At 43.5% G+C, this 20,973-nt stretch overlaps 1 protein-coding gene across 3 annotated transcripts; it reads left to right on the top strand.

Moving 5' to 3' along the window:
- Positions 1-46: 46 nt before the first annotated feature.
- Positions 47-15,666, top strand: rgs9b (regulator of G protein signaling 9b). Of its 3 annotated transcripts, XM_020453307.2 has the most exons (19): positions 47-605; positions 2,179-2,275; positions 3,193-3,243; positions 3,413-3,519; positions 3,606-3,657; positions 4,702-4,760; positions 4,837-4,913; positions 5,080-5,161; positions 7,390-7,452; positions 7,995-8,024; positions 8,135-8,196; positions 8,376-8,489; positions 8,627-8,742; positions 9,014-9,101; positions 9,176-9,314; positions 9,471-9,553; positions 9,681-9,804; positions 13,839-14,245; positions 14,332-15,666. In XM_020453307.2, exons 1-19 carry the CDS (start codon positions 540-542, stop codon positions 14,501-14,503), a joined length of 1,989 nt encoding a protein of 662 aa, XP_020308896.1. In that variant the 5' UTR covers positions 47-539; the 3' UTR covers positions 14,504-15,666. The 3 variants fall into 3 exon arrangements, 2 of the variants coding, with proteins under 2 accessions (XP_020308896.1, XP_031655707.1); XR_004204544.1 differs by having other exon boundaries at positions 293-605; positions 9,681-14,245; XM_031799847.1 differs by having other exon boundaries at positions 307-605; positions 4,702-4,913; positions 7,390-7,459; positions 7,800-8,024.
- Positions 15,667-20,973: the final 5,307 nt, after the last annotated feature.

The following is a 20,973-nucleotide window of genomic DNA, read 5'->3' as shown; positions in this document are numbered from 1 at the left end:
GTAGACTGAGATTTATAACCCAATGTCATCACCTGGCGGTCACTGTTGCGTAAACGCAGAGCGTGACCGGTAACTGTTATAACGCAGTCTGTGGGTCATCACTAGCTTTTATAGCCACAAAGTCATAAACCTCGCACATTTCTACAATTTATCTTCTTAAAATTGCATTTTAAACATAACCTTGACCACACTGTTAACAAATTACAACAAATTCCGCCATTGTGGCCAATTTTGACTTTGTGGCTGTGGAATCTGACTTCGTGGCTGTGGAATCTGACTTTGTAGCTATAGAAGCTAGTGGAAACCCAGGCAGTGACAGGCAGGTAAAATCACTGGCGGTAATATAGAACAGTGCCCTGATTGGCTGATACGCAATCCCTCTCCATCCCTATGGATGCTTGCTGCTGTTCATTGTATTGATAAACTGCTTGCTTATTCACTCGCATCCAGCATCTTCGCTTTGGCTGGAGAAATAGTAGGCTAAATTAATTCAGTATTGGCGTTATCATAGCGAATAAGAGAGGAGGAAAGCAAACAACATGACCATCAGAAATGTACGGGATCATGGACAGAGGTTCCGACCGAGGATGGCATGTCTCAAAAAGGTAGGTTAGCTTTATCAGAAATTATGATACGGTTATGCTACACACCGCAGACATCTAGGCTGTCTTGCTATATTTAGTTCTTAAAACATAATCGTCTGTTCGTACTTCATACACTGGGCAAAGACTGGTTGAATCAACGTTGTTTCCACTTAATTTCAACCCCCAACATGTCACAACGTTCATCAACGTTGAAAACTAATTGGATTCGCAAAAAAGTCTTAAACGTAGTGGAATTGTGCATTATTTTCATCCAACTTTTAACCTAAATCCAATGGCATGGGGACGTTTTTTGTTGATTTCACGTTCAATTTACGTCAATCGACAATTTCACTAAATGTATTTTTTTTTTAAATAGACGTTGGTGGGCAGTTCTGTTTTTCTGGGATTATTCGATCAATGTCTGTCAACCCAATGCACCTATATGATGATAATACATCTACATGTGTTTTCCTAACATGCCATTTTCTCTTACAATGGCCAATTTGAAAACTCAGTTATCAGAAAACATAATTCACAGGAAAGCCTGGGAATTATGACGGTCATGTTTAGTTGTTTCGCAGGTGCTAAGAAGACTGCAAGATCTCGAAAGCTACGCAGTCAAACGAGAGCGAGATCACCTATTCTCAATGTGTTAAAACAAATTACTTTGGTGAACAGCCTTTCACTTACTGGTATCTTTATTTTGACTTTGATTGACACGCTGTTCTCTTTAGCATTGTATTGCTTGATGCGGTCAGTGAGCGTGGTCAGCATTAGTCTGATTAGTATTAACAGCACCACCATCAACCAGCTAATCCAGACAGTAGCAGTATGGAGAGGACAGATCCTAGTGCTTTTCCAACTGGGACTGTGCTTGTTGTACCTGCTTTTGTTACCAACAGGGTACTAAAACGGGGTCCTCTGTGTAACTCAAGACTATGATGTTTAGCCTATTTACAAGCTCTGTTTGGCCCAGAGACAGTTGGTGTCCAGGGGGTGCTGAGAGTCCGCTGTGGTTGGCTGAACCTAACAGGATGGTGTTACTGTCACATGACATCAAAGCCTCAGACGGACGGACACTGGTCTGTCAGAAAGCCCCTTCATATCAGTCAGAGACAGGCCAGAGCAGGCTGGTTTAAAACAGACTGGGATATAGCTCTACACTGCAAGACTGACTGAGACACACTGGTAGCCGGGTTCAAAACAGGCAGGCAGACAGGCAGACAGAACCCTACTTGCTGAAACACACTTGTTCTCCAAACATTAAGAGGAACAGAGTCCTTCCTCCACATAGCGTGTATATGCTTGTTTGTGTTCCCTGTCTCCATCCTCACAGTCCTCCCAATAACCTGTCTCATAACTACAAAGCACAGACGTCCTATTATTTAATAGTAATAGTACTACTTAAAAGTCATAGAATTATGTAATTATATGGCTCTGACCTGTCCCGTCATAGTAACCTGTTGACTGTCTGTCTTACTGTCATGGTAACCTATTATTTTGACAACCCGTTGTCTCTGTGACCTGCCTCTGTAGTGGTGTATGCCGTTAGTGATCTGTTGTCTTTACAACCGGTGTTCCTATTGTCTTCCAGGTGGAGGCTGTGATGCTGGAGATGCAGGATCCAAAGACTGGAGTTAAGTCACAACCCCAGAAACTGGTTATCACTACTATACCTCACGCTATCACAGGTAAACACACACACACACACACACACACACACACACACACACACACACACACACACACACACACACACACACACACACACACACACACACACACAGAAAACACACTCAGTGGATTGATAGTGGTTGCCATAGGTTAGGTAACTCCTATTTTTTTCCATGTCTTGAGCTCAATATTCTATCTCCATGACAACCTCTTACTGAGAGGGAGAGAGAGTGGAAACAGAGGGAGGGAGAGAGTGTAGGAGGGAGAGAATGAAGGCAAAAAAGATGATGGAGGGAGAGAGAGAAGCATGGAGAGAGAGAGATGATGGAGGGAGAGACAATGAGAGAGTGAAAGATGGAGAGAGAGATGATGAAGGAGAGAGAATAGTGTGAAGGAGGGCAAGAGAAGAAAGAAGAGAGAGAGATTGATGAAGAACCTATACTCTTGAGTTTTAATGACACCACTTCAGCCTGGTCCATTTCTGGTATTCTATTATTGGTAAATAATAGAACAGACTGGAATAGAATAGAATAGAACACCCAGAATTCCTTAGGGAAATTTGGTTTGCAAAATAGAAGCTCCCCTCCCGTCTCATCCTCCCCTCTCAGTATATTGACTGTCTCAGCAGTAGTTTCTCTCAGAGGGAGGCCTCTGGCATTTACAGACTCCACATGTAATGTCCTGTGGGCAGAGTCTCTCTTCCTACTCTCCCTTTTTCTCTCTCTCTCTCTCTCTCTCTCTCTCTCTCTCCTATTTCTGTGTCTATCTCTCTGTCGCTCAAATATCCTCCTCTCGCTCTCGCTCTCTCTCTCTCCTCTACTTTCCACACCCTCTTTATATTATGGAGTACCATCAATGAAAGTGTCCATCTGATGTCATACATGTGATGTCATATCTCTATAGTAGTTGTGATGTTTGTTGCAACCTTTTCCAGGTGAGGATGTCGTGACATGGCTAGCCAACCGTTACACTATAGAGGCAGAAGGTAAGAGAGCTTTCTTCTCAGACATGCACAGAACGTTCTTGAATTACAGTTCTCTTTCTCTCTCATATTCTCCCTCTCTACCCCTCTCTCTCTCTGTCTCTCGCTCCTTCTACCCCTCTCTCTCTCTGTCTCTCGCTCCCCCCCCCCGTCTCTCTCTCTGTCTGTGTAGAAGCGTGGGCTCTGGGCACCATGTTGGTGGCGTTTGGGTACATCTATCCCCTCCAGGATCATAAACGACTAGTCATCAAACCAGACACAGCCCTCTACCGCTTTCAGGTAACCACGACAACACCTTATAAACCTTAACCAACCCCATATGCCTAACTCTATGCCAAACCTCTGTGCTTTTTGTCTTCTCTTAGACACCATACTTTTGGCCGGCCCAGCAGTGGCCTGTAGAGGACACAGACTATGGTGAGATACACACAACGAGACAAACATAGTTAAAGGTGCACTTTGCAGAAACCTCGCCGCAATTTCCTGGTTGACAAAATTCTAATACTTTGCCTAATTTCAGTTTATGTGACAAAACCAGTAAGTATAGTGTAGAGAATCATTTTGTACCATCTAAACCGCGGTGAAATATATTTCCCATAACAAAAAATATTGTATTTTCAGCTGTTTGAAGCTGGTGTACAAAACTCAAAATAAAATATGCAAAAAACGAAATTTGAAGCATAGTAGTAGCGCACATAGAACAGATCTACCGCTTCTTATACTTTTTTTCAATGAGAATTACAGATCTATAACTAACATTTCTATGTGAATTTGGTCAGATCGCCCAAAAAGTGACATATTGCAGTTTTAAAGCTTTCTTTATTGTTAGGTCACTTAAATTGTGGACATATTCGTGTGTTGCACCTCCATCACCCGGTCGCGTCATTGCTATTTTTAATCAATGTTCTACAGATGGAGCAGCCATATTGATGCTCAAAAGTAGAACGGGAGCTAATGACTCTAAACCAGGGCTAATGACTGTTTAGTCCAAATTACACTATAGGGGCTTGGGAATATGATGACGTTGGTAAAGTAGGCACACATCACAATCATCATGTTGTCGAATTTACTTTAGACAGATGGCAATATTGTCATTAGCTAGCAAAGTTAATAAAAAATGGCTAGCATTGCTAACGTTAGCTAGCTAAAATCTGGAAGTCTCCCCTCAATCTTAGCTAGCTAGCTAACGTTATACTGCAACTTAAGTCAATCTGGCGACATCGAAATGATGACAAAAGGTTTTCCTACGAATTATTCACCTTCTTTAGAAATGCCATAGTGTTTTCAAGCCAAAGTACTGCACTTTGGAATAAATCTTAATCAGCGCTCAATGACGATGCATCGAGTAGAATGCTCAGTCCTAAAAGGAACGTTCAAAACAATATTGTGGCGCAACGTGCAACACATGAATAAGGTTAAGTTATAAAAAAAAAAACTAATAAAATCATGTTTATTTTTAAGCAATCTACCTGGCCAAGAGAAACATCCGCAAGAAAGGAGTTCTAGAGATGCATGAACAGGTGAGAGACATACACACACACACACACAGGCCCACATCTGTCTAAGTGGTAACACACATCTGTGTTTTCTCTTCAGGAGCAGTATAACGGCCTTCACAAGTGGATGAACCATAAATGGGACTTCATTGTGATGCAGGCTAAAGAACAGTACAGGTTAGTCTGGCAGAAACAGACTACACTAACATCCATTCATCCACAGACTGTTTACATGGGAACATAGATTGTTTATCAGGCCTCTAACTCACGTGTGTGTGTGTGTGTGTGTGTGTGTGTGTGTGTGTGTGTGTGTGTGTGTGTGTGTGTGTGTGTGTGTGTGTAGGGCGGGGAAGGAGAGGAAGAAGCCTGATCGTGCGGTATTTGACTGCCAGGAGAGAGCCTACTGGGTTGTACACAGACCTCCGGTGAGACACACACACACTCCAAGGCATTCCTAGTTGATCACCAAACATTTCTGTAACAAACCCAACGATAAAGCCTTGCATTTATTTTGATTGGCAATAGGTGTGCTTGATTCAGCAGCCCACTTGATTCAGCAGCGCTAGTACTGTTGGCGATAGGTGCATTTGATTCAGCAGCCCTAACGCATGTGTCTGAAGGTAGAACTCTGCCTACCTGGCAGGCCCCGAGAATAAATCAAGTGCACTTATAGACCTATCGCTGACCAGTGAGATAGCTCAGATCACCGTGTCTGCACAGTTCCTCGCCTCATAGACTGTAAAAATAAACTTTGAATGCACAGCAAAGTTGATCATGTGAGACTGAATGAATAAGAACTTAAACAGGAACTTACTCATAAAAACAGCAGCTTTTTGCCATATTCATTCAGTCTCTCTCTAATCATGCTTTTAAAAGTTTTGAAATCTCACATTAAGTTATTATTGAGCACTGTCAACACTTTGTTAAACACTTTTAAGCCATAAAATATGCGTTCTCCCTACTTCCACTCACGCTACAACCAGCACTGTGATGAATGAGTGTAGCAAAGTGTTCCGATAAGCTTGCATTGTCATTATTAGCGGCTTGTGTCTTTTTCTTTTTATATCGAGGGAAGATTGACCTTTCTCTGGTCATAGGAGTAACAACACGAATTGGTGCAGAAATAATGCAGTGCGACTTAAGTTTCACTATCAGCTTGAAGACTGCGTTCTCAGCAGAGGGAGGGAGAGAGGTGGGACGGGGAGTCGGGTGAGAGGTCGCCTCATCACTGTTCCCTCCCCTCAGACTGACCATCAGATGCAGGCCATCAGTCCAGTAAAAAAAACAAAGCTAATTATTATGCTCAGTCAGCTTTGCCTCACAAGTAATGCAACAAATGATCTATTGGTTGAATGCATTCAGTTGTGCAAATTACTAGGTATCCACTTTCTCCTTTCATATACCTAAAAGTTTGAAATATAATTTCAAAATGGTCTGACAAGAACAATGGAAGGGCAATTCAAGTGTAGCCAACATGCAGTGTTAATGTATTGGGCCTATAGCTTACTGGACAAACCTCATCGCTACAGAACTGTTTTTAATTGGTTAATGATGCATAGGCTTATGTTAATTGGTTAATGATGCATAGGCTTATGTTAATTGGTTAATGATGCATAGGCTTATGTTAATTGGTTAATGATGCATAGGCTTATGTTAATTGGTTAATGATGCATAGGCTTATGTTAATTGGTTAATGATGCATAGGCTTATGTTAATTGGTTAATGATGCATAGGCTTATGTTAATTGGTTAATGATGCATAGGCTTATGTTAATTGGTTAATGATGCATAGGCTTATGTTAATTGGTTAATGATGCATAGGCTTATGTTAATTGGTTAATGATGCATAGGCTTATGTTAATTGGTTAATGATGCATAGGCTTATGTTCTTTTAAGTCATGTTTAAAAAATTGTGTCACTACCTATATCATACTCTGATGCCAATGAGAGACCCAGTAAACTGTTGTATGGGAGCCTTTTCCTGCAGTCAAATGACCTAGTGTCTTCATGGGTGGAATGTTAATAGTTTTCATAATTTCATAATTAATTAACATTTATTTAAAAATAAAAAATCCAGTGTTTCTATGTTTCTAACGGTTTTGTTATGTTTCAGTCTTCTGTGATGTGTATATATAGTGTAGCAAACTCAGTGTAATACATTTCAACTCTATCTGACATGGCACAGGTGTGTTCTTTCTTTAAACCCATAACTATGTGTGTGAGGTATATACTTTTGTTTCAAAGTAGATTTGTTTAAGACTACCAAGAAACGCTCTGTGTGGCCCTGATTTAGCCCACTGCAGTAAATGGTTAATCCTGTCTTCAAACTGAATTTATCAGACAGTAAATATGATCAGATCTATTATCAGACACTATTCTGCTGACAGGTGAATATATCTTTGGGTGAGATGATGTGTGTCTCTGCAGGTAGGAGTTTTGGCCTTTACCTCTGTCTAGACAGACAGGCTGCTAATGAGGAATCATGGGTAGAGAATGATGCATGCTGGATATTCTCATTAGGGGCAAAGGGGTAGGGGGTCTAGCTAATTTCTCAGTCTTATACCAATCATCAGAACAACACACCATGCTCTCAAATCATATTATCATACCGTGCACATGACACTTTTTTTGTCTGTCTGGCTGTCTGTCTGTAGCCAGGGACCGTCAGTGCAATGGACTACGGACTAGAACGCATGGTAGACCCCAACGCAGAGGAGGTAACAGGTCAGTCGTGTGTGTGTGTGTGTGTAGATTAGCCTGCTTATGCTGAGGGTGTATTGTAACTACAGGTTTGTCATTGTGACCTAGCACGGCTCTATTCAAGCTGTTTATATTTGATAAGAGGATTTCAACTGTGGTAATCTGACATTAGATACAGGTACACACCCTTCTACTTGCCCCCACATTACATCTGGACTCTCTGTCAAGCAATCACACCACACCTGTAGACTGTTAGCCAAATCCAATCTCATACTTCAACTGAAGATATTGCATATTACACCCTTCATTTGATTTCTATTTGATTGCATTGACAGGATATCCCCCTTCTCTTTTCTCTCTGCAGGTTCTCTTCTCTTTTATGGTTTCAACTTTGAAGAGTACTTCCGTCTGCACACACATACTCACACACGCGCACACACACACAAACCATTAAGTGTAGTGATAAATACCACATTATTACTTTATGTCTAACGGAACAAAGTTGACCGTAGCTGGCCATTCTGCTTTGATATAACCAAATCATTGTTTTATTTTCCAGAAAGAAACTTCAGACTTCTTCAGAAGAATTGTTAGTAACCACATTCTATATCCTAACATAATTAGCCCATTTACATATGACCTGTTCCTCCTTCCTTTTGTCTGTGTTGATGACCACTTCCTTTTTCCTGTTTCCTGTAGATGATTTTTACCCAGCAGTCCATCATGAGGCCGAGGGTCAAGTCGTCTGTCTCTATCGGAGCGTACGTCTAGTTTACATTTCATCACGTTTGACACACCCACGGTTAAAAGCTGAACTCACATACTAGGCACTGTGTCGTAACAAATGGTGAAAACATTTGTATGACAAGGTGCTAAAAAGCATCATTCTCTCCAACATGGTTGTAGTTGTTTGTGTGTGCGTGTTCTCTCTCTTCTCCAGTCTGGTGAAATACTCTGTCACCTGTAATAAGCACGACCCTTTCCTAGCCCCCTGTCTCCCTAGCAACCCCTGGGTCACCGATGATGTCACCTACTGGTTGCTCAACATGGCCAAGTGAGTCTGATCCCCCAACTGTTCAACTTACTATTTCTGTCCTACCTGTTGTTATAGAATGTATCAGTTTAACTTATACAGTATCAATACGTGGACATTCATGTGTATGTGTGTGTGTGTGTGTATATGTCTGTCAGTGTGGATGTTCCTACTAAGATGCGTGTGGAGAGGTGGACGTTCAGTTTCGGGGAGCTGCTCTCTGACCCTCGAGGCAGAGATGACTTCAGACTCTTCCTCAAGAAGGAGTTCAGCGGTATGTCGATACAATGTTATGACCACATTGGGAAAACATTACAGCAATGGTATTATATGTCGGTCCAGGTCTCTCTTTTAAAAAATAGATTTTCATCTCAACGAGACTAACCTGATTAAATAAATATTATATAAACACCTAATAGTGAATTCTAGGCAGTCACGTACCAGTCCCTTTGACACCCAACCATCTGGGTCTTCTGAAGGTGCATCTACTTGTTCTATTAGGGGTTGTTCTATCAAGTTTGATTGGTTGACTGATTGATTGACAGGTGAGAACCTGGCATTCTGGGAGGCATGTGAGGATCTTAAGTGGGGAACGGCTGCTACCATGAACGAGAAGGCCCAGCAGGTCTACAAGTAAGACATACATACACAGTCTCACTCACTCACACACTCACTCACACACTCTCACTCACCATGTCTCTGGTCAGGACTTTCTTGGCACGTGGCGCCCCCCGGTGGATCAACATTGACGGGAAGACCATGGAGGTGACAGTTAAAGGGTTGAAACACCCTCACAGATACGTACTGGATGCAGCTCAGACACACATCTTCATGCTGATGAAGAAGGTCAGTTTCACCGCATTAATACTACTGGCCCTCTGCCTGCTGTAACTGGAGAAATCAAACACAAAATGGCCGCCATGATGTAACATTCCTGACTAACTTATCTTGGAGTAAAACTGTCAATACACATACAGGAGGTATCTAAGTGTATTTTTGTAGGACTCTTATGGGCGGTACCTGAAGTCTCCAGTGTTTAAGGACACTCAGAAGAGGGCCATCGGTCCTGATCAACACAGGTTCAGGTCAGTGCCGTGTGTCAGTACAGTTGACATGTTGTCTGGACTGTCGTGCCCATCTCCCTCAATGCAGAGACGGAAAGACTTGTAAGGACAGTAATAACTCTCTTTCTCCACCACCTCCCTTCTCCAGTGTGTCCCAGTTGGAGGCCAATGCCAGGAAGCGTCGTCCCAGCATCAGTCCCATCATCGTCCGCCAGCAGGAGAAGGAGGAGAGAGCCAGGATGGCCACCAGTGGCCCTGTGGACATCACACAGGTCATGAGTAAACTCAGCAACAAGGGCAAGGAGGTGCCCCCACCCAAAAAATAGACCACAGACATACTCACATGCATTGACATAAATACACACACTTCTAGAAGCACAACTACACACACATAGGCTACACACCCAATGAAAATGTTGCTATCTTAAAAAATAGTTTGGAGGACAGCAGCGCTGACGATTTGTGAAGATTTGAAATTAAAATGTGCAATTTAGAATTTCTATGAACTGTATACTAGAAGAACCGTAGTCTGACTGTCCACAGACCGTTACATGTAAAGTTAGTAAGTGTTTTCTGTTCACATTATTGTAGAAAATCATAGTAAATGTCACAGGTGATAGTGTTATAGTCTTGATGGTATGTTCACCTGCGTCTCACCAGTACCTGCGTCTCTCACCTCTCTTTCAATGTCATTCAGCTTCATATTCCACCTATAGGGACATATCTGTGTTTTGTTCCACCAATAGAGTGCCTCTTATGTCCCTCAGACATTGTGTGTACATAAACCCCGGTAAACAATGCCAATAGCAGTGTTCTCTCATTCAAATAAATTGTGTTTTAACTGAAAATTCCCGTTTTGGCATGTCACAAGTCATGTTTGTCCAACTTCTAGGAAGATTTTAACCCCAAGATCATCCCAAAGTTTTCGCCATCAGTCCTAGTTCTTTTGTGGCTCAGGGAAAGATCTTATTTAATGTGATTCATTTCATTTACATTTGAAGGGCTTATTTCCAAAATGCTATACCCACCAATTTTTCACAATTTGCGTTTTTGTTTAATCAGAAATGGTTGCTTATGGGAGCCCTCCTGTGTGTACAATATTACTGTTCTAAGTTGTTTAATTAATCCAATTTTTTTTTAAAGAAGTTTTGCCATACGGTATAAATCCATTATTTAGCTGGAATGAAATGTTCGTATTCTGTATTTGACTGTGATAGGTGGTTGTCTCACCTAGATATCTTAAGATAAATTGAGTAACTGTCAATTGCTCTAAATATGAGCTTCTGCTAAATAACTAAAATGTCAAATGTTTTACATACAGACCTCATATTACTACATTGAATAATTTTTTTTCATTTGACTGTGTAAAACCTAGCAGTACTACTGATTTCTCTGAGAGTGAGGCGGATATATATTATTACTGTGTAAAACCTAGCAGTACTACTGATTTCTCTGAGAGTGAGGCGGATATATATTATTACTGTGTAAAACCTAGCAGTACTACTGATTTCTCTGAGAGTGAGGCGGATATATATTATTACTGTGTAAAACCTAGCAGTACTACTGATTTCTCTGAGAGTGAGGCGGATATATATTATTACTGTGTAAAACCTAGCAGTACTACTGATTTCTCTGAGAGTGAGGCGGATATATATTATTACTGTGTAAAACCTAGCAGTACTACTGATTTCTCTGAGAGTGAGGCGGATATATATTATTACTGTGTAAAACCTAGCAGTACTACTGATTTCTCTGAGAGTGAGGCGGATATATAGCATTTGGCAAAAAACATGATTATTTGTCTCTGAAATGAAACCATCAAGTGACAGATGATTTTAAAAAATTAAAAAAGACATGTCTGTCATTGAACAACCCCATGCCATGATTAGATGGTGTGTTTTTCCACTAATCTCATTCATAAGTTCTTCAAATAATAAAAGCAAATTTACCAACATTTCTGTTATGGATATATATATATATATATATAGCATTTTGGAAATAAACTCTTAATTTGTCCCTCAGGGTTAACCCTGTAACGTGAACTCAACTCTTGTGTTAATATGTTAACACTATTCCCTTTTTGAAGAAACATTGAACATTTAATAGCAGTTGAGATGGCTCTACTTTTTCTGGCCATTTTCTGGTGTTTTGTGGTGGAAAACTGAGAACATTGAGCATAACACGTCAACCCTGTTACCTATTGATACACTACATGACAAAAAGTATGTGGACACCTCGTTGAACATCTCATTCCAAAGTCATGGCCATTAATATGGAGTTGGTCCCCCCCGTTGCTGCTATAACAGCCTCCACTCTTCTGGGAAGGCTTTCCACTAGATGTTGGAACATTGCTGTGGGTTCGGTGCAGGCCAGGGCTCGGTGCAGGCCAGTCAAGTTCTTCCACGCCAATCTCGACAAACCATTTCTGTATGGACCTCGGCTCTGTGCACGGGGGCATTGTCATGCTGAAACAGGAAAGGGCCCCAAACTGTTGCCACAAAGTTGGAACCACAGAATTCTTTAGAATGTCATTGTATGCTGTGGTGTTATGATGACAGGGGACGCAGCTCTGTTGCATCCTGCAGTGTGTGTGACGTTTGGTGTGGTTTGTGTTTGGGTGGCGTTCTTTGATGTTTTTAATTAGACCCAAGCCACCCCCTGCACCTGGACTTTGAACTACTCCCCTCTGGGCGCAGGTATAGGGCACCCCTCAGAAGGAAAAACAGAACTAGACAATCATTTGTGCCAGGTGTGATTTCCCTCCTAAATAGCTTGGGCTAATGTTCCTATCAACTCAGTAAGGCCAGCAGACTAGTCTTTATATATATATATATATAGTCTTAAATATGTTTTATTAGTATGTAACTGTTATGAAAGTTGTATTGTCAATTTTGTTTTGTATTTAAACGCCACTTTAAACGTGTCCATGGCAACAACATGTCTCCATTGGGACAATGAAGTCAGTAAGTGTTAAGATTTCCCTTCACTGGAACTAAGGGGCCTTAACCATTATTCCTCATTCACCAAACTTTACAGTTGGCACTATGTATTCGGGCAGGAAGCGTTCTTCTGGCATCTGCCAAACCCAGATTAGTCCGTTGGACTGCCAGATGGTGAAGCGTGATTCATCACTCCAGAGAGCGTGTTTTCACTGGTCCAGAGTCCAATTGCGGCAACCTTTACACCACTCCAGCTGGCGTTTGGCATTGTGAATGGTGATCTTAGGCTTGTGTGCGGCTGTTTGACCATGGAAACCCATTTCATGAAGCTCCTGAAGAACAGTTCTTGTGCTGACGTTGCTTCCAGAGGCAGTTTAGAACTCAGTAGTGAGTGTTGCAACCGAGGACAGACTATTTTTTACGCGCTTCAATACTCGGTGGTCCCATTCTGTGAGCTTGTGTGGCCTACCACTTCGTGGCTGAGCCGTTGTTGCTCCTAGACATTTCCCAGTTCACAATAACAGCACTTACAGTTGACCAGGGCAGCTCTAGCTGGGCAGAAATTTGATGAACTGACTTATTGGAAAGGTGGTATCCTATGACGGTGCCACGTTAAAAGTCACTGAGCTCTTCAGTAAGGCCATTCTCCTGCCAATCTTTGTCTATGGAGATTGCATGGCATGCTCGATTTTTATACACCTCTCGGCAACAGGTGTGGCTGAATTAGCCAAATCCACTAATTTGAAGGGGTGTCCACATACTTTTGTATATATATTGTAGATAGGCTAGAAATGTTTAAAAAATATTCTATTTTTTGTGATTGTTCCTCCCGGTTGCACACAGCAAGCGTCCATTCCCCCTGTAACAATGGGAGTTATGGCTGATTTAAGATTAAATCGTCAACCCGGTTACAGTCAACCCTGTTACAGTCAACCCTGTGTGCTATTAATGATAGAATGTTCAAATTTGGTGGAATAAAATGAAGAAGAAGAAAAGCCAGTCCCCTAAAGGCAGTCTATTTGTGGAATGGCACATATGTTGTATGTCATAACTGTAACCTACATGTCTGCACCATCTATACAATAAAGCATCAATTACCAGCCATATCTGTCTGTCATGTCATCTTCATTGTGTCATCCAGTCACTGTGCCCATCACTGTCCATAATGCCATAACAGAACTCACAGATAACTCAGTCATTCCTGTCACAGGGCCAGACCAATTCATGCTACACTTCATCTACAGTTTACCAGTGTTCAGCGTTTATTCATCATTTTTACCACTCCATCCCTGTGTGCGATGTATTAGTATGACCTCTCAGTGATCTTTCCCACCCCTGACCCTATATCTGACCTTTAACCCCTACAGCTGTGTCGCTTTACAGCACCCGTCCCCCACCTCGCGGTCTACTCCGGCCCCCCCTCCTCCTCCCCGGCCTCACCCCCTTTCCCCTTCCGTCTCCCCCACACCCCCACCTGCCCTTCACCCATCAGCGTAACCATAGACAGCACCCCCGCCTCAGAACGCAGGTGGGAGGAAGGAAGAGGAGGTGGGCTGGAGGGGGGAGAGACGGGCCCTGAGTGCTGGGGGACAGCTGTCTCTTCTCGTTCCCGTATGGCTCTCTCATTGGGCCGTCTGTTGAGGCGGGGCTGTACTTCCTCCACGGTATTCGCCAACCTGTCACCCAAATGTCCTGCCCCCGCCGGGACCAGCAGCCGCGTTCAGCCTATCAGCACGGAGCAGCCCAGCCAAGCCCCGCCCAGACGCATTGCCAAGTGAGTCACAGAGAGTAAGCTCACACACCTTTTATGCATCCTCATCCCTTCATTCCCTCCTCATTCCTCTTTCCTCGTTCCTTCAGTTTTTTCCAGATAAAGGTGGACATCCCTCCAGAGTGTCGCATCTACCCCATCGACTCCGAGGATGAGGAGGAGAGTGGGGGGGCGTCGAGAAGGGTTGGAGGAGGAGGAGGGCAGGTGAAGGAGATCATCTGTCCCTGGGAGAGTGTGACACCTCATGAGGGGGCTGGGTAACAAACACACACATTCACCGAAGCGAATGCACAACACACACAGAGATGGACACACACGGACACAGCTGAATCCTTACCGTAATCCTTAATTTAACCAAACTGATCGCTCTCTCGCACCTACCAGGTGATGGTCATTCAATTCATACATCAATGCTCTGGACATTCAGAAGTAGCAGAAGCTAGTCAAAGCTAGCTGAACGTTGCCCACTGACATCAACCCAGCTTTTGATTATATGAGTCTACTGGGAGTTTGCACAACACCTCTCAGCAATGTACGTATTTATATATATATTCTAGTGAGTTAAACTCTGTTTAGTTTTCTGACGTTAGGTCTACAGTGTGTCTCCACCATGCTGCTGCTCTGTAGAGTTTTGCGTGAGGCTTCTCTGCTGTTTTATGTAGCTTTGTAGTACTCTAGTCCAGGACTCGGACTTGACTCGACCAGTGGTGACTTGGGACTTGGACTCGGACTTGACTCGGACTCGACCATTGGTGACTCGGACTTGACTCGGACACAGGTCACGATTTTCATGGCTCGTGACTCGACTTGGACTCGACCAGTGGTGACTCAGACTTGGACTCGACCAGTGGTGACTCAGACTTGGACTCGACCAGTGGTGACTCAGACTTGGACTCGACCAGTGGTGACTCAGACTTGGACTCGACCAGTGGTGACTCAGACTTGGACTCGACCAGTGGTGACTCAGACTTGGACACGACCAGTGGTGACTCAGACTTGAACTTGACCAGTGGTAACTTTGTTGTCAGACAATCTCTCTCTTCTGCATAATTCAACATAGATTTTAGATAACTGTATTGTCTATTTAATAGCCTTACAATGTGCCACACTGTAATGAAATTAAACTTTAAAATGTTTGAACAGCAACGTTTAACACTATCAAGTGACTTGGACACAAGGTTTACTGACTTGCCTAAATCACGTTTCATACAGACCCCTGTTGGGTAGCCTTTGTCTTTATCTTTAGGGGTTAAGTGATGTTTTTCCATAGTGTCTTTCCTAATGGACAGTGCAGTGAGTTAACTAACAGAATGTATTTTACCCTCTACTTGTAATGTGTTTACAGAGACCAGAATGTGACACGTGAACAGTATTGTATGATTTCTTGTGTAAGTGCCTCAATAAATGACTAAACATGACTGTAACAGGGTGAGGAGTAAATTCATCTATGTGTTTAACCAGGGTTGCAACTTTCACTGGGGAGAGGGGACATGTCCCCCAACATTCTGAAATAGCATTTTTGCCCCCCCTAGTTTTATCATTGGAATGTGATACAAAACAAGGCTTTAGGACCATGCGGACCCCTCCGAGCGTTCGGGTTGTCTGTTTGGAGTGTTCATCCGCCTGTATACATTTAAAAAAAATATATATAATAATGTCCCCCACACTTCTAAAACTAAAGTTGCGCCCCTGTGTACAACTAGACTGACTGACAATGTATGGCATTATATACTGTATCTGTCTCCTGGGCAGTGGTGAGGATGCACGACCTCCACTAGGTGGAGTTCTCTGCATGTTTCATGGTTGAAGACAAGCTAACAAACTACAGCTATAAAGGCTATGGTTTTCCGTAGATATATTTTCACTAATAACACTGAACAAACATATAAAAGCAAAATGTTAAGTGTTGGTCCCATGTTTCATGAGCTGAAATAAAAGATCCCAGAAATGTTCCATACCAAAAGCTTATTTCTCTCAAATATTGTGCACAAATTTGTTTACATCCTTTGCCAAGATAATCCATCCACCTGACAGGTGTGGCATATCAAGAAGCTGATTAAACAGCATGATCATTACAATGAAAGACCACTCTAAAAATATGCAGTTTTGTCACACAACACAATGCCACAGATGCCTCAAGTTCTGAGAGATTGTGCAATTGGCATGCTGATTGGAGGATTGTCCACCAGAGCCGTTGCCAGAGAATTGAATGTTAATTTCTCTTCCATAAGCTGCCTCAAATGTCATTTTAGAGAATTTGGCAGTGCGTCCAACTGGCCTGACAACCGCAGACCACGTGTATGGCGTAGTGTGGGCGAGCGATTTGCTGATGTCAACGTTGTGTACAGAGCTCCCCATGGTGGCGGTGGGGTTATGGTATGGGAAGGCATAAGCGACAGACAACGAACACAATTGCATTTTATCGATGGCAATTGGAATACACAGAGATACCGTGACGAGATCCTGAGGCCCATTGTCGTACCATTCATCTGCCTCCATCACCTCATGTTTCAGCATGATAATGCACAGGCCCATGTCGCAAGGATATGTACACAATTCCTGGAAGCAGATAATGTCCCAGTTCTTCCATGGCCTGCATACTCACCAGGCATGTCACCCATTGAGCACGTTTGGGATGCTCTGAATTGACGTGTACGACAGCGTGTTCCAGTTCCTGGCAGTATCCAGCCACCATTGAAGAGGAGTGAGACAACATTCCACAGGCCACAATCAACAGCCTGATGAACTCTATGTGAAGGAGATGTGTCGTGCTGCATGAGACAAATAGTGGTCACACCAGATACTGACTGGCTTTCTGATTCTTAACTGAACTGTAACTCAGTAAAATCTTTGAAATTGTTGCATGTTGTGCTTACATTTTTGTGGCAGACCATGTGGTGACTATCATGTGAAAAATGGTAAAGATGAGCAACCAACCAAATAGCACTAGTGACACATAATCAGCACCATGGATGGTGTTGATCAGAATCACCAGAAGCCAGGATCAGAAGCAGAAGCACCGTGGAAAAACTCAACAGGGAGAAAGATTCCTTGAGAGGATCCAGTCTCACACCTTCCTCTGCAACAAACCTTACTCCACCAAGAGCGTTACAGCCACCAATCATACAGTCATTCCTTCAGTCAAGAGGACTTGTTCAGGCTAGATGAGATGTTTGTATCTTGTCAGAAGATTCATATATTACTGAGCATACAAAACATTGCATGACATAGACTCCTCTTTCCATGACATTAACTGACCAGATGAATCCAGGTGAAAGCTATCGTCCCTTAATCCCTTGATGTCACCTGTTAAATCAACTTCAATCAGTGTAGATGAAGGGGAGGGGACAGGTTAAAGAAGGATTTTTAAGCCTTGAGACAATTGAAACATGGACTGTGTGTGTGTGCCATTCAGAGGGTGAAAGGGCAAGACTAAAGAGTTAAGTGCCTTTGAAAAGGTATGGTAGTAGGTGCCAGGCACAACAGTTTGAGTCTGTCAGGAACTACAACGCTGCTGGGATTTTCACGCTCAACCGTTTCCTGTGTGTAACAACAATGGTCCACCACCCAAGGACACCCAGCCAACTTGACACAACTGTGGGAAGTATTGGAGTCAACATGGACCAGTATCCCTGTGGAATGCTTTCGACACCTCGTAGATTCCATGCCCTGACAAATTTACACCCACTAAGTTTTACATGATGACAGCAGGATTTGCTGGTTTGATCAGGAGTCCCTAAAACATTAAACATCACAAATTACAAATCATAATGGGGTCAGGCAGCCATATAGCAAGATAAATAGCTGGCTAATGTTAGCTAGTCAGCTAGCCTGTTAAATAGCCATTTTCATATGACCCAAAAATATGTATAATCGTATCTCTACATTAACTAACATATTCCTCTTAACTGTCGTTTCTTTTGCATGATTTGTTAGGAAGTTGTAATTACTTACATTTGCTTCCATCCTTGCCTGGAAACCTGACTTGAATTGCATTAAATTCTACGTTGGGAAGAAATGAGCGTTTCAATCAGGAAAGTTTCCTCTCATGACCACTACAAGAATATTGAATACAATTATATTTGAACCTACTTTACTGGTTGTCCGTGTGGGTGGTGCTTTTGGAGGTAGGAATGTGAGACAATATAGCCACAGGAAAGTATAATAACATCAACTTTTCAAAGAGCTGGCTTCACCTGAAGCCGAGCACAAGATAAAAATACATGCAGGAGACACAGGCAAACTAAGACACATGCAAAATGAGACACAGGCATACTGAGACACAGGCATACTGAGACACAGGCATACTGAGACACAGGCAAACTGAGACACAGGCATACTGAGACACAGGCATACTGAGACACAGGCATACTGAGACACAGGCAAACTGAGACACAGGCATACTGAGACACAGGCATACTGAGACACAGGCATACTGAGACACAGGCAAACTGAGACACAGGCATACTGAGACACAGGCATACTGAGACGGAGGCAAACTGAGACGGAGGCATACTGAGACACAGGCAAACTGAGACACAGGCAAACTGAGACACAGGCATACTGAGACACAGGCATACTGAGACACAGGCATACTGAAACACAGGCAAACTGAGACACAGGCATACTGAGACACAGGTATACTGAGACACAGGCATACTGAGACACAGGCAAACTGAGACACAGGCATACTGAGACACAGGCATACTGAGACACAGGCAAACTGAGACACAGGCATACTGAGACACAGGCATACTGAGACACAGGCATACTGAGACGGAGGCAAACTGAGACACAGGCAAACTGAGACACAGGCATACTGAGACACAGGCATACTGAGACACAGGCATACTGAGACACAGGCAAACTGAGACACAGGCAAACTGAGACGGAGGCAAACTGAGACGGAGGCATACTGAGACACAGGCATACTGAGACACAGGCATACTGAGACACAGGCAAACTGAGACACAGGCATACTGAGACACAGGCATACTGAGACGGAGGCAAACTGAGACACAGGCAAACTGAGACACAGGCAAACTGAGACACAGGCAAACTGAGACACAGGCAAACTGAGACACAGGCAAACTGAGACGGAGGCAAACTGAGACACAGGCAAACTGAGACACAGGCAAACTGAGACACAGGCAAACTGAGACGGAGGCAAACTGAGACACAGGCAAACTGAGACACAGGCAAACTGAGACGGAGGCAAACTGAGACACAGGCAAACTGAGACACAGGCATACTGAGACACAGGCAAACTGAGACGGAGGCAAACTGAGACACAGGCAAACTGAGACACAGGCATACTGAGACACAGGCATACTGAGACGGAGGCAAACTGAGACACAGGCAAACTGAGACACAGGCAAACTGAGACACAGGCAAACTGAGACACAGGCAAACTGAGACACAGGCAAACTGAGACACAGGCAAACTGAGACGGAGGCAAACTGAGACACAGGCAAACTGAGACACAGGCAAACTGAGACACAGGCATACTGAGACACAGGCATACTGAGACACAGGCATACTGAGACACAGGCATACTGAGACACAGGCATACTGAGACACAGGCAAACTGAGACGGAGGCATACTGAGACACAGGCAAACTGAGACACAGGCATACTGAGACACAGGCATACTGAGACACAGGCATACTGAGACACAGGCAAACTGAGACACAGGCATACTGAGACACAGGTATACTGAGACACAGGCATACTGAGACACAGGCAAACTGAGACACAGGCATACTGAGACACAGGCATACTGAGACACAGGCAAACTGAGACACAGGCATACTGAGACACAGGCATACTGAGACACAGGCATACTGAGACACAGGCATACTGAGACACAGGCAAACTGAGACACAGGCAAACTGAGACACAGGCATACTGAGACACAGGCATACTGAGACACAGGCATACTGAGACACAGGCAAACTGAGACACAGGCAAACTGAGACACAGGCAAACTGAGACGGAGGCATACTGAGACACAGGCATACTGAGACACAGGCATACTGAGACACAGGCAAACTGAGACACAGGCATACTGAGACACAGGCATACTGAGACGGAGGCAAACTGAGACACAGGCAAACTGAGACACATACAAACTGAGACACAGGCATACTGAGACACAGGCATACTGAGACACAGGCAAACTGAGACACAGGCAAACTGAGACACAGGCATACTGAGACGGAGGCAAACTGAGACACAGGCAAACTGAGACACAGGCAAACTGAGACAAAGGCAAACTGAGACACAGGCAAACTGAGACACAGGCAAACTGAGACGGAGGCATACTGAGACACAGGCATACTGAGACACAGGCATACTGAGACACAGGCAAACTGAGACACAGGCAAACTGAGACACAGGCAAACTGAGACGGAGGCATACTGAGACACAGGCATACTGAGACACAGGCATACTGAGACACAGGCAAACTGAGACACAGGCATACTGAGACACAGGCATACTGAGACGGAGGCAAACTGAGACACAGGCAAACTGAGACACATACAAACTGAGACACAGGCATACTGAGACACAGGCATACTGAGACACAGGCAAACTGAGACACAGGCAAACTGAGACACAGGCATACTGAGACGGAGGCAAACTGAGACACAGGCAAACTGAGACACATACAAACTGAGACACAGGCATACTGAGACACAGGCATACTGAGACACAGGCAAACTGAGACA

This window comes from Oncorhynchus kisutch, linkage group LG20, assembly GCF_002021735.2.
Source record: "Oncorhynchus kisutch isolate 150728-3 linkage group LG20, Okis_V2, whole genome shotgun sequence".
In the NCBI taxonomy this organism is placed as follows: Eukaryota; Metazoa; Chordata; class Actinopteri; order Salmoniformes; family Salmonidae; genus Oncorhynchus; species Oncorhynchus kisutch.
Note: the sequence above shows the minus strand (reverse complement) of the source record. Positions and strands in the feature narration are given on the sequence as shown.

Excerpts from the sequence above, each read along its gene's own strand:
- rgs9b (XM_020453307.2), top strand. The coding sequence starts at position 540 with ATGACCATCAGAAATGTACGGGATCATGGACAGAGGTTCCGACCGAGG. Across the intron at positions 5,162-7,389 it reads GGGTTGTACACAGACCTCCG|CCAGGGACCGTCAGTGCAAT; the intron begins GTGAGACACACA and ends GTCTGTCTGTAG. Across the intron at positions 8,743-9,013 it reads CCTCAAGAAGGAGTTCAGCG|GTGAGAACCTGGCATTCTGG; the intron begins GTATGTCGATAC and ends ATTGATTGACAG.